Genomic DNA, 12,093 nt, shown 5'->3' with positions numbered 1-12,093 from the left:
CTTCTTCTGTTCGAAATCAAATACTTAAACGAATCAAGCAGACCGACCCGTATACTAGTGAATTCACATGCAAAGCTCGTATGGACATGCATTTCTATTATTAATAGTTTGTAGATAATGATACAAGATTACTATTTTTACAGTAGTTGGGAAATAATGACGAATACACTCAAATATACGCAAATAAAATGAACGTTTGGCCAAATATAGTACTAAATGAAAGAAAGCATTGAATCCAACGGTTATTCAACCAAGGCTGTACAGGAGAGGGCTGCTGCGGACCAGCTAACGTTAGCCCTGGCTGCGGTTAGCCTTCTTCTTCATTGCGGGATTTAATGGCGACTGGCAAACAGCTTAAGTGCACATTACCACCACCTACCGGTGTGGTTTGTGGAACAAAATGCCAGTGTTCTAGCTAATGTATTTTACCTGCTTTACTTTTATATCCTATATATAATCAAATTACATATCTATCTGATTTAAATACTACTTTTTATGAACAATTTCCTAAACTTTGATGTTTATTTTTTTATTTAATAAAATCCTGCAATTGCCCCTTTTATTTATCAATGTTATTTCATTTTCTAACCTATCCATATATTAATGAATCCACTATCCATTTACTATTAAACATCTTGAATTATTTTGCATAATTAACACCTTGAATAATATCCCTATACCTCTGTTCATCCATCCATCTCCAACCTTAAACTATTTTTCCCCATCTAACTTCTTTGACTCCCTAAAACTTTTCTTGTCCTATGACAATGATTCTGATTTTCTCTCTCATGCTTCGTCTGTATAGTTAAAAACCTATGCTATGAATAAAATTAGTTTCTCTGCTGTTGGAGTCAAGTTTTCTCTTTCTACTTTATTTGGCTTTTGTTCCTGATCCCTTGCTTGGTTCATTTCTCCTGTCTTTTGTTCTTGAACTCTCTTTTCTGCTTCTGCCATACATTTCTGAACTTAAAATTGCCCCTGCATAGTTTAGCCACATTGCACCCTACACTATACGCTCTTGGATTTCTTCAGATTGTTTAAATCTTTTACTAAAGTTAGGGATTTTATCACAAATGTTATATGCCAAGTCAAGAGGTGGGGTGTTCTTAAACTGTGAAAGTGAAATCACCTCTTTCAGATATTCTTAAAAATGTTGCTTATATTCATATATTTAATAAATGCAGGTGCATAATATTACTGCCATTTTGCAGATGTACTTGATAAGAACACAACTTCCTTGGGAAGAACAGGGGCCTGCAGGACAAATCTGTCCACTGGAATAAAAGCAGAAACTTTCAGTTTTTCCGTCTCTTTATTGGAGTTTTGTCCATTCAGTGGTTTTAGATCTTTAAAGTCAGCAGTGTGTGAGAGGTGCTTTGTTTTCCTAAAACAGGCTCGGCTCTCCCTGTGTGCCTGACAGGAACACGTCTCTCTCATCGTGTTCATCAGAGTCCAGGAATGGCTGCTCATCAAATGTCCTTGTGCATCCAGAAGATGGGAGCTCCTCTGGCGTCTCTGTAGGGAGTTTCTGTTAAAGTCTGAACTAAAGGCTGTCCTGCAGACAGAAGGGGAGGAGGAGGAGGTGGGGTTGGGATGGAGGAAGGAGGAGGTGGGGGAGGAGGGAGTTGTAAACTAGAAGGTGGAGGTGACCCTAAAACGGGAGCACCTTCTGAGTTTTCTATTTTTGTCAGAGTTTGTCCTCCAGGGTTTGTCTCCTTGTTTGCCGCTCTGGAAAGTCTCTGCAGCATCCCCTCAGGAAGGAGCGCCATCACAGCCCCAGCGCTCTGCACCGGCGTGGAGAGGACATAGCCAAGGTGGGCGTAGAAGTGCTGCTTGTCGTGAGTCGTCAGGCAGAGACGCTTGAAGCCTCTGCGTTTAGCGTAGAGCTCAGTCTCCTCCATCAGAATCCGTCCATAACCCTTCCCCCGCTCCTGTTTGGACACGACTACTGACTCCACAAACAGGCTGCTGCTGTGACCCACGACCCGGGAAAGGCGGGCGTGTCCCAGGAGCCTCTCCTGTGGCCCTCTGGAACCCGTCAGGAGAATCAGGCAGACAGGGAACTCTGAGCAGGACTTCTGCAGGGAGTGGACCCGGGCTGCCTGGCTCCTCTGCCATTCAGAGTTGACCAGGTCTGCGCAGGGAACCAGCAGGTCCAGACGGTGGTGGATCGGAACCACGTGGATCCTCCCTGGGTCCTCAGCGTCTGGGTGTTTGTTCTCCTGATCATCTCCATGCAGCACTATGACTTTTTCAGCATTATGTGAGTTTGGGAAGGAGAGTGGATCACCATCCAGCGGGTCTCTGCTCACTGGGCCGCAGCTTGAGGACGTTAGAGCTTCAGACCTGCGGTGATCAGGGTTTGGGTCAGTCTGAGCTCTGAAGCTGCAAGAACGTTACATCAAAGCACAGAGTCTACTTTCTCTATTTCTGCCAACAGGTTTACATGAGGAAGATGGTCTCAAGACTTATATTCAAATCAGCTTCTTTCTTTTGGACAGACTAACAGCCCCCCCCACCCCCTTACCAGCTGGAGACAGGAGGACAAAATGGTTTGGATCTCTAAAGGTGCCTCTTATTTAAACCTCCATAGAAGGAATTTGAGTTATTTGATTTGAAGAAATCTAAAAAATAAATTTTCTTATAGAGTGCACAAAGTGACGAAAGCTAATAAATAACTGGGCGGTGAGCTTTTTTGTAAAAGAAACAATAAAGTTTTATTTATATAGCCGCATATGGACATAAGACTTGATAATATCAAGGTGGCCTAATAGAAAAAAATAATAACCATGACTCCCCATGCCTTAGAGCACACAATAAGTATTCACATAATTTCTGGTTGTTTAGCAAAATAAATGCCATTTTTTTGTTGTTTCTTTGCTTTTTAAATATGTTAATTGTTTTGTTTTTATTCCTTTTTATAGCAGCATCAGTTAGCAGTACCTTAAATACTGTTCATGTTTTGAATTTTCTTTAAAGAGGCAAAAAGATCTTTCAATCCAAAACATTTAAATTACACAAAAAAGTCAAACATCAAAGTTTGTTTGGGGCTGCAGCAGCATCAAATGACAAGAAAGGAAAAATGTAATTATGTTGGAGAAATAGGGCAGAAAAAGGCAAAAGGGACAGTTTAAAAGGTGTGAAATGGAAAATAAAAACCAAGGGAAAAAATCTATTGAATAAATTCTAAATAGCAGCCATATTTTATTTTATTCACATTCATCAAAAATAAGGTTAAAAAAAGACACAAAAAACCCAAGAAAATATTCACACAGGAAGCTTGAGCATTGGCAGTCCTTAAAAGTACAATTCTCTGTGTATAATCTATGACACAACAGCGTCGTCATAGGGTGACATGGTGAAAATTTATTTTTAAAAAAAGAAAAAAAAGAGGAAGAAGTTTATATTCTTGGCCTTGCTTTTCACTGAGTTGCCACCCAGGCTCTATTTTCTGATCATCGTGGACAACAAAACGCTCTGCTGAGACGTATGGACAGAACTGCATGCTAGGGAGTTTTTCAAGTGGAAAAGGCATTTAATGCTGTAAATACAACACAGAGCAGAGTGCTGTGTAATTACAGCAGGACCCCAAGCACCGACAGTGGCTGATTCAGCCATAAAAACTGTTATTTCTGTAGGATCTTTGTATAATTTCATGCCACCCGCTGCAGCAAAGTGTCACCTTTGGTTAAAACCAAATGGATTCATGAGGCGATCTAATAAACTATGTGAAGAGTGGTTCAACCTGAAGGACTCTGGAAATGTGCACCAGTCAAAAACAGATCAATTCCCATCTGGTTTCAAGTCACATTTAAGCTTCATCTCTGTGCAGTGAATAAAAATGTAGTAGTTCTTTATGAAATTTAGCCTTTAGGTGTATATTTCAGCCTTTTCTCTAACTAAATAGAGACTTTCTGAAACACATGGTTAAAGTTAAAACAAAAACAGTGAATTTATTTACAGCTGATGCAATAATGCATAGAATACCCTGAAAGCGACAACCGAACACAGAAAACATTTCACCCAGAAGTTTAAATTACTACTCAATACTGTATTTGTTGACCATAAATACTAATGTTAGTATTTAAACAAACTAATAAAACAAAAAAACACATCAAAAATACATAGAAGTCGCCAAACTCACTCAGATTAAATCCGCTCTAAAAATCAATGTATTAGCTGCCGTAAATTACAATAAGTCCTCATACATCAGAGCTGATTTTAATGGTAGAGCGATAACACAGCTCCACTCAGTTAGATTTACACAATTTAAAGGAAAATACATGAAAAAGAACCAAAAAATATTGACTTACCCAGAGAGAAAAGTGGAAGCCTAACAGTTGACTGATCTACAAGTATTTCATTCGTCTCTGACCACACTGGACTATTTCACATTCTGCTTTGTAACAGGAAACAGGTTGTTGGTTAATTAGCACATACTGCAGAAGAAGAAGCTGCAGCAGCAGTTCCTCACCCATGGTGATTCAAATGTTCCCTCTGAGATCAGAGAGAGAAATACACTTCTAATATCTATTTCTGGACGTTTATATTTATACTTTAAGAGAGCCATTCAAAATTTCTGTTACTTTCTTTGCTATGCTGATGGAGAAAACCTGAGTCTGTAGTCATGTTCTGCAGCCTGGTAGATGGATGGAGCTGCTGGGTGGATCCCTGAATCGTTTCTCAATAGTGTTTACAGCAAAGTCCTATTGGTTTATATTTGCCAATGTTCTCTTTAACTTAGGACAGAGCTTTAATGCTATCAGTGTGGTAAAAGACACAGAAGACACATGTCAATAAAAACTTACAAGAATGAGTTCATTTTCATTTGATGTGTACAGCTTTACATGTTATCCTCCAACTTATTTACTTGAATGTGATGTCATCAAACATCAGAAAAAGACATTCCTCACAATTTGTATGCCGTTTCTCAATATGCATACTTGTGCGTTCTCGTGTGCTCATGAAACGTCACCAGCTGCAGCACTTTTTCAATTCACAAGAACACTAGACCAAGAATGGACATAATTCCCTGGGTGTTGTTCTCGTCCCTCCATTTTACCTGAGCATGCATCAGATCAGATTGACAGCTGTCCCAGCATGCACTGCGGCAGCAGCAACTTCCACAGGAGCGCTCACAGAGCTCAGAGTATTAGACTAAAAGTTCACTTTTCTGTTTCCATTGTTCTAAAAAGGTATGTTTTAAGATCATTTGAGGTGAGAACATTGTACTTTAAAGCTTCAATATATGGCCCAATTAGTGATTTAGTGCGTAATTAAAAAAAAAAACATTATTTCCAGAGAAATAAAAAAAAGAAGATTGGAGAACTGGAACAGGTGACGGAGTTGAGATGGGAACTTACTGATAATTTGCAAAAATGAGGAGGTGTTGTATGTTATACACTTAGAGGAAAAAGATATGATAGAGATAAAAGTCATTGGAGAGAATAAAACAGCAAAAGGAGTCATAACAGGAATGAATACCAATTAATGAGGATTGAGATAAATTAAAAATAAACATTTCTGAAGGCAAGGTTAACAAAAGCGACTTTATAAAAACAGATTGGAAAAGGGTGGCAAGCAAGTCACTGTTGATAGAGATTTCAGAGTCATTTCTATCAGAAGGAGTTAAAATAAGTTTAATGAGTTTCCCAGTTAGGACTGTTTTTCCATCTCCAATCTGGTGCTACAGTTGTCTGCGCTATGGACATGTTGGCAGCAGATTGTGGGGAAAAGCAAAGGTGTTAAAAATGTGGAGAAGAACTCAGAATCAAGGAGTGCAGGGAAGAAGCTGTAAGGTGAAGCAGAAAGGTGCTGCAACTGTGGATTCCAGCACAGAGTTAACTATGGAGGATGTGAGGTGAGAAAGAAAGCAGCGGAAATACAACACATTAAAACAACAAAAAAATATAAGCTAAGCAGAAGCAGAGAAGAGAGTTCAAGGACAAAAGAGGAGAAATGAATGAAGCACGGGATCAGGTACAAAAAATAAAATAAAGTAGAAAGAGAAGAAAACTTAACTCCAACAGAAAATCTGAATCGTTTCCAGAGGAGATACATTTTTAAGGAGTCAAAGAAGTTAGTTGGGAAAACATAGTTAAAGGTTAGAGATGGATGGATGAACAGAGGCATCTAGAGAGTATTCAATGTTTTAATAATTCAAGATGTTTAAAATTAAATGGATAGTGGTTTAATTAATATATGGATAGGTTAGAAAATGAAATAAAATTGATAAATAAAAGGGAAAGCAGTAGGATTTAGTTTATAAAATTAAGGATTTGATAAGTTGAGGGAATTGTTTGTAATAAGTGGTATTTATATAAGATAAATATACAGTATAATTGGTTATACTTAGGATACAACAGCAAAGCAGGTGAAATACATTATCTAAAACGCTGTCATTTTGTTCCACAAACCACACCGGTAGGTGGCGGTGATGTACATTTAAAGTGTCCGCCAGTCGCCATTAAACCCCACAACGAACAAGAAAGCTAACCGCAGCCACTGCTAACATTAGCTCGTCTGCAGCAGTGTTCATCATTACTTACCAAATAAATTAATAATAGTAATAATGTATCAATATCTACAGACTTAATAGCAATGAAGAGCCAGGCGAACTTAACATGATAAGTCACGGATACTTTGATCGACTCTAACTATAATACGCAATTTAAGGTCTATTAATTGATCAAACTGTCGCCTTATATACTTGCTTTTTTTTTATTTTAACAGAAGAAGAACGCCCCACCTCTCGGCAGGGCATCAAAAAATTGGGATAAACTCTTGTTGTTCCTCTCCACGGAAATCTTTAGTAAAAGGCGAAAGATTTATACGATCTGAAGAGAAACAAGAGTGCATACTCTGTTAAAGTTTAAGTCCCTGAAGCCATTCCCCATCATACCTATTTAACTCACGGTGCCACGAAGCTAAACTATGCGGGGTCGACTTTAAGTTTCAGAAATGTATGGACTTTATTATCCGTCATTCATTTTACCGAAAACATTAGATAAAAAAATGTATAAACTCGGCTTAATTAGTTAAAAAACAGTTTTAAAGAAATAAATCTGTGTGGACGCAATGCATGAAGGGAGTTGAGCGTGTTTAGCCACGCCTCTAAAATGGTAGCCCCCTTGTTTTCACTTTTATCTGATATGCTTACAGATGAAAACTGTTTACGCTTTTGTCTGACACAAATGCGTACCCCTGAACATGCGACTCATACTGTTATTGAATCGGTGCTGCATTTGTACAAAAGTCTCATACATTATATTTTGATTATTTTTAATTTCAAATAGAATCCCAACAGGTAGGTTTTAACAACTGCTAGTAAAGTCCGTGGGCGTTCAACTCCAACGAAGGGTACAGATTATTGATCACTGTTTATTTTTTATGATACTTCAGTGAGGAAATCAATAATCTGTGAAGCTAAAGGGACTAAATATTAAAAGTTGCCGCCGGCTGTTATATGCAGTTTAGCCACAGGGTGGAGCTATGGAGTCATTCAATTCTGTTAGCATTAAAAATACTGGGGCTTAAAAAAGTGGAACCGTACATTTTACTCTTTGAACATTAATATATTATTTCAACAAAGCTGCATGGACTGAATACATTCGGTTTTGATTAAAATGAAAGCTCTCCATGACCCTCTCATACTTCTGATATAAATAATGCTGTATAAATAGGAAGATGGACTTCGTCACATTGCATAAAACAAACCGATAGACATAACTTTTCCTTTAGTTTACGGCGCAATGCAAAGGCAGAAAGCTCAGGATCAAAGATATTTTCTGCTCCTGTCTCCAGAGCTGCCACTTCCATGTAAGGTAAAAGCAAAAAATAGAAGCTGCATTGCTATTAGTTGTTCTAAGTAATCATCTACAGCTTTAAAAACTGTTTTAATTCCCGTAATTGAAGGGGGAAACGGCAAGCTAACACCTAGTTCACCTTAATCAGCAGCTTAGTCACACTTCAACGTTACCTACATGTTCAGTCTCGCGGTCCGACTCTGGCGGCTGTGGTCTTCCTTTCAAATAGAGCCGATTCAGCAGAGAGCTGATCTGAAGTCAGCGTGGATGCGTGGAGGCAATGACAGCAGCCAATAAGAATCCTTTGTAGTTGATCCAGAATCAGGGACGAACATCGTCTTCTTCGTGACTTTTAATAGCTGTTGGCAAACAACAGTTTGGTGCATTACCGCCACCAACCAGTCAGGAGCGTGGACCAGCATTAACAAGCCAAAAAACAAAACAAAACATCAACTAACAAAAAAATATATAACTCATAATGAAAGAATAATTTTTTTTTAAATGCCTATAATATATTGTTCATTTTCCTGTTCTTTTATATGCCTCTGGTATTACCTAGGTATACATTACATGCTGTATTGTCTAATTTTCCCTAAAGAATTCACACCTTCCTGTTTCATGTTTTCCCATTTTATGTAATCTTGAGATAAGTCTTGTGTACCCAATCGTAATCTAATCATTATCATTTCCTGTATTCTGTTTATTCCAGTACATCTAATTTATCCAACATTCCCTTATATTATCTAACCATCCTTCTTTGATATCATCCTCCTACAGTTTTTACCATTTCTCTCAAATTTTCCCTTCGATAATTCTCTTCACCTCTGGTTCACTTAATGTGACTATAATTTAATTCACACTCTCTCGTGGATTATTTTGTCTCCTTTATCAGGCATAGTATTTCCCTTTAGCTCTTATATGTACAGGAACCCAAATAAAATGTAAATCTCATCATCTGAATGCAATAAAGTATTTGTTACATCTTGTTGTAGCTATCATCATGGCTGTCTGAATGATTTGATTGTAGACTGATTCATGAGGAATTGGAATCTGATCAAACCCCTGCTTTTAATGGCCTGGTCTCCCCAATCCATTCTACTAAAAGCATTATTGCAACCATTTCTGCAGTACAAACAGATAGGCATTTTTTTCCTAGATCATAATACAGATTCAGAGATGGATGGAAGATTTTAAAATCTGGAATAATAGCTGCTACCCATGTCTGTTTAGATCACGTATATCTATATTTTGCGTATAAACTTTTTATTCTATTATAGATAAGTCTACAACAGTATCAGGTAAAATTCAGGGTGGTAATGGATCAGTTGGACAGTTGAGGCTGGTAGAGCCTGGGCAACCAGGCCTGAGCCAGCACTTTAAGGAGTGAACTCTGAAAGTGACTCTAATGAGTAAAACAACTAGAAATACAACCATTGGACAAAAGAAAGGGACTGTAGCAATGGAGGATGAACTTGAGGGAATCAGGAAAACAAAAAGACACTAGAAGAAGAGCCTGACCAACTTAATACTATTTCTGAACAAGAACAAATAGTAGACTGGATAAAGCAAATGGCTGAGCTAAACAGAGGCAATGAGGCAAAGAACACCACAATCAAGGCCTAATGGTGCGTTCACACTGAACACGTTTTCTGTGTCAAAATCGCTAAAAGCGTTCTGGTTGTTTATTTACTCTGTTCTGAAGCTAAAAGCTAGAGAGCAGCTTGCCTTTATTTGCCTTGATGAGTTGGAAAAATTGTTTAAACATGTTTTTAAGCAAGAAAGTCCATCTCAAAACATCATCTGAGCAATCAGTTCATCAGGATTATAATCCTATTAAAACATGCAGTTCTTGTTCTGATCGGCAGACCTCGGCACATGGTGTCATGGCAAAGTAGGCACAGAGAGGGAAGAGCTGATTGAGTTCACCCCGCCTCAATTCCATAAGGGTAGTAGTAAAACATACAGACATTGGAAGTCAATATAAAAACAAATAGAGATTTAAGCTCTAAATAGCTAGCTCCTTAAAAAAAAATAATAAATCCAGGCAAGTTCTAACCGTAAAATATGTATTTAAATTAGACACCTGAAGATGCAAACGTTTTGTGTATTAGTCATGATCAACTACTGGATAAATTCAACATTTACACAGGGGGGAACAGGGTGCCACAATGACCTGGGACATTCCCTAAATGCAAACAATGACTGACTCCATTCAATACAGTGTTACAACTTTGGGAGTTGAATGCCACGGAGGAGGATTAGGGCCACTGACAAAAATTTTAAAAAGTTAACTGATTTTAAAATTTTATTTCAGTTTAATATGGGGGGACTTTTTTTTTTCCAGAATTATTACTTTTTTCTCAGAATTCTGACATTTCCCCCTATATTAAACTGAAATAAAATGTAAAAAATGACTGTACTAGTAGTTGTTAAACTTAACTGTAGGGATTCTATTTGAAATGAAAAATAAGGAAAACATAATGTATGAGAATTCAGTACAAATGTACCACCTATACAACAGTAGCAAACTCGTGTCATCAATCACAAAATTTACATTTAACATTTGAAGTGCTGGTTATAGCAGCCTTTTCTACACCCATCTGTTATAAACCATTTTACCCAAAGACACTTCATTTGTTTCTTTTTAATCAACGGTAGTTTTATGTTAAATTGTGTTAATCTTAATTAAAACGAAGTTTGATTCTTAATTTAAAAAAAAGCTGCAGAGTTGTTGGATGAAATCCAATTAGCATTAAAGGCTACTATAAATTTCGACGCCATGTTATGTTGTATTAAAGCGTAAACAGTTTTAATTTGTAAAGCATATCAGATAAAACTGAAAACAAGGGGGTTACCATTTTAGAGGCGTGGCCCAACTCCCTTCATGCATTGCGTCCACAGATCTTTATATTTTAAACAGTTTCTATCTAATTATGCCGAGTTAATAGAATGTTTACACCATGTTTCCGGTAAATTTATTGAAGGATAATAAAGTCCATAAGTTTCTGAAACTTACAAGTCGTCCCAACGTAATTTAGCTACGTCGCACCGTGAGTCAAATAGGTATGTTGGCGAATGGGATGAGGGACTTAGACAATTTCCGAGTATGCACTCTTGTTTCTCTTCAGATCGTATAAATCTTTCGCCTTTTACTAAAGATTTCCGTGGAGAGGAACAACAAGAGTTTATCCCAATTTTTTGATGCCCTTCCGAGAGGTGGGGCGTTCTTCTTCTGTTAAAATTAAAAAAAATTACAAGTATACAAGGTGACAGTAAGATGAATAAATAAACTTTAAAATACTTATATAGTTAGAGTCGAACAGAGTATCCGTGACTTATCATGTTAAGTTCGCCTGGCCCTTAATTTCTATCAAGTCTGTAGATATTGATACATTAATACTATTATTAATTTAGTTGGTGAGTAATGATGAACACTGCTGCAGACGAGCTAATGTTAGCAGTGGCTGCGGTTAGCTTTCTTGTTCGTTTTGGGGTTTAATGGCGACTGGCGGACACTTTAAAGGAACATTACCGCCACCTACCGGTGTGGTTTGTGGAACAAAATGACAGCGTTCTAGATAATGTATTTTACCTGCTTTGCTGTTGTATCCTAAGTATAATCAAATTATACTGTATATTTATCTTATATAAATACCACTTATTACAAACAATTCCCTCAACTTATTAAATTCTTAATTTTATAAACTAAATCCTACTGCTTTCCCTTTTATCAATTTTGTTTCATTTTCTGACCTATCCATATATTAATTAAACCACTATCCATTTACTTTTAAACATCTTGAATTATTAAAACATCGAATACTCTCCAGATGCCTCTGTTCATCCATCCATCTCCAACCTTTAACTATGTTTTCCCAACTAAATTCTTTGACTCCTTAAAACTTCATCTCCTCTGGCAATGATTCAGATTTTCTGTTGGAGTTAAGTTTTCTTCTCTTTCTACTTTATTTTGCTTTTGTACCTGATCCCGTGCTTCATTCATTTCTCCTCTTTTGTCCTTGAACTCTCTTCTCTTGCTTCTACTTAGCTTATATTTCCTGTTGTTTTATTGTGTTGCATTTCCGCTGCTTTCTTTCTCACCTCACATCCTCCATAGTTAACTCTGTGCTGGGATCCACAGTTGCAGCACCTTTCTACAGCTTCTTCACTGCACTCATTGATTCTGAGTTCTTCTCCACATTTTGAACACCTTTGCTTTTCCCCACAATCTGCTGCCAACATGTCCATAGCGCTGACACCTGTAGCACCATGGTTGGAGATGGAAAAA

General features: G+C 37.5%; 2 protein-coding genes across 3 annotated transcripts in view; both read right to left on the bottom strand.

The window, feature by feature from the left end:
- Positions 1-8,119, bottom strand: part of LOC107098940 (hyaluronidase-3-like) — a 19,073-nt gene extending 10,954 nt beyond the window's left edge. Inside the window, exon 1 of one of the 2 annotated variants that reach the window (XM_015396836.1) lies at positions 7,983-8,119. The gene's annotated coding sequence lies outside the window, so the exon portion shown is untranslated. Of the gene's footprint in view, positions 1-4,313; positions 4,875-7,982 lie in introns of those variants that run through there. The other variant, XM_015396837.1, reaches the window with a different exon arrangement.
- On the bottom strand, positions 1,096-4,478 carry nat6 (N-acetyltransferase 6 (GCN5-related)). Its single transcript, XM_015396839.1, has 2 exons — positions 4,441-4,478; positions 1,096-2,385 (listed from the first exon to the last, which is right to left on the bottom strand). The coding sequence occupies exons 1-2, from the start codon at positions 4,476-4,478 to the stop codon at positions 1,470-1,472; spliced, it is 954 nt and encodes a 317-aa protein (XP_015252325.1). The 3' UTR covers positions 1,096-1,469.
- Positions 8,120-12,093: the final 3,974 nt, after the last annotated feature.

The sequence above is a fragment of the Cyprinodon variegatus genome, unplaced genomic scaffold (assembly GCF_000732505.1).
Source record: "Cyprinodon variegatus isolate N-32 unplaced genomic scaffold, C_variegatus-1.0 Scaffold824, whole genome shotgun sequence".
Taxonomy (NCBI): Eukaryota; Metazoa; Chordata; class Actinopteri; order Cyprinodontiformes; family Cyprinodontidae; genus Cyprinodon; species Cyprinodon variegatus.
The sequence above is the reverse complement of the archived record's forward strand: the minus strand, read 5'-3'. Positions and strand labels throughout refer to the sequence as shown.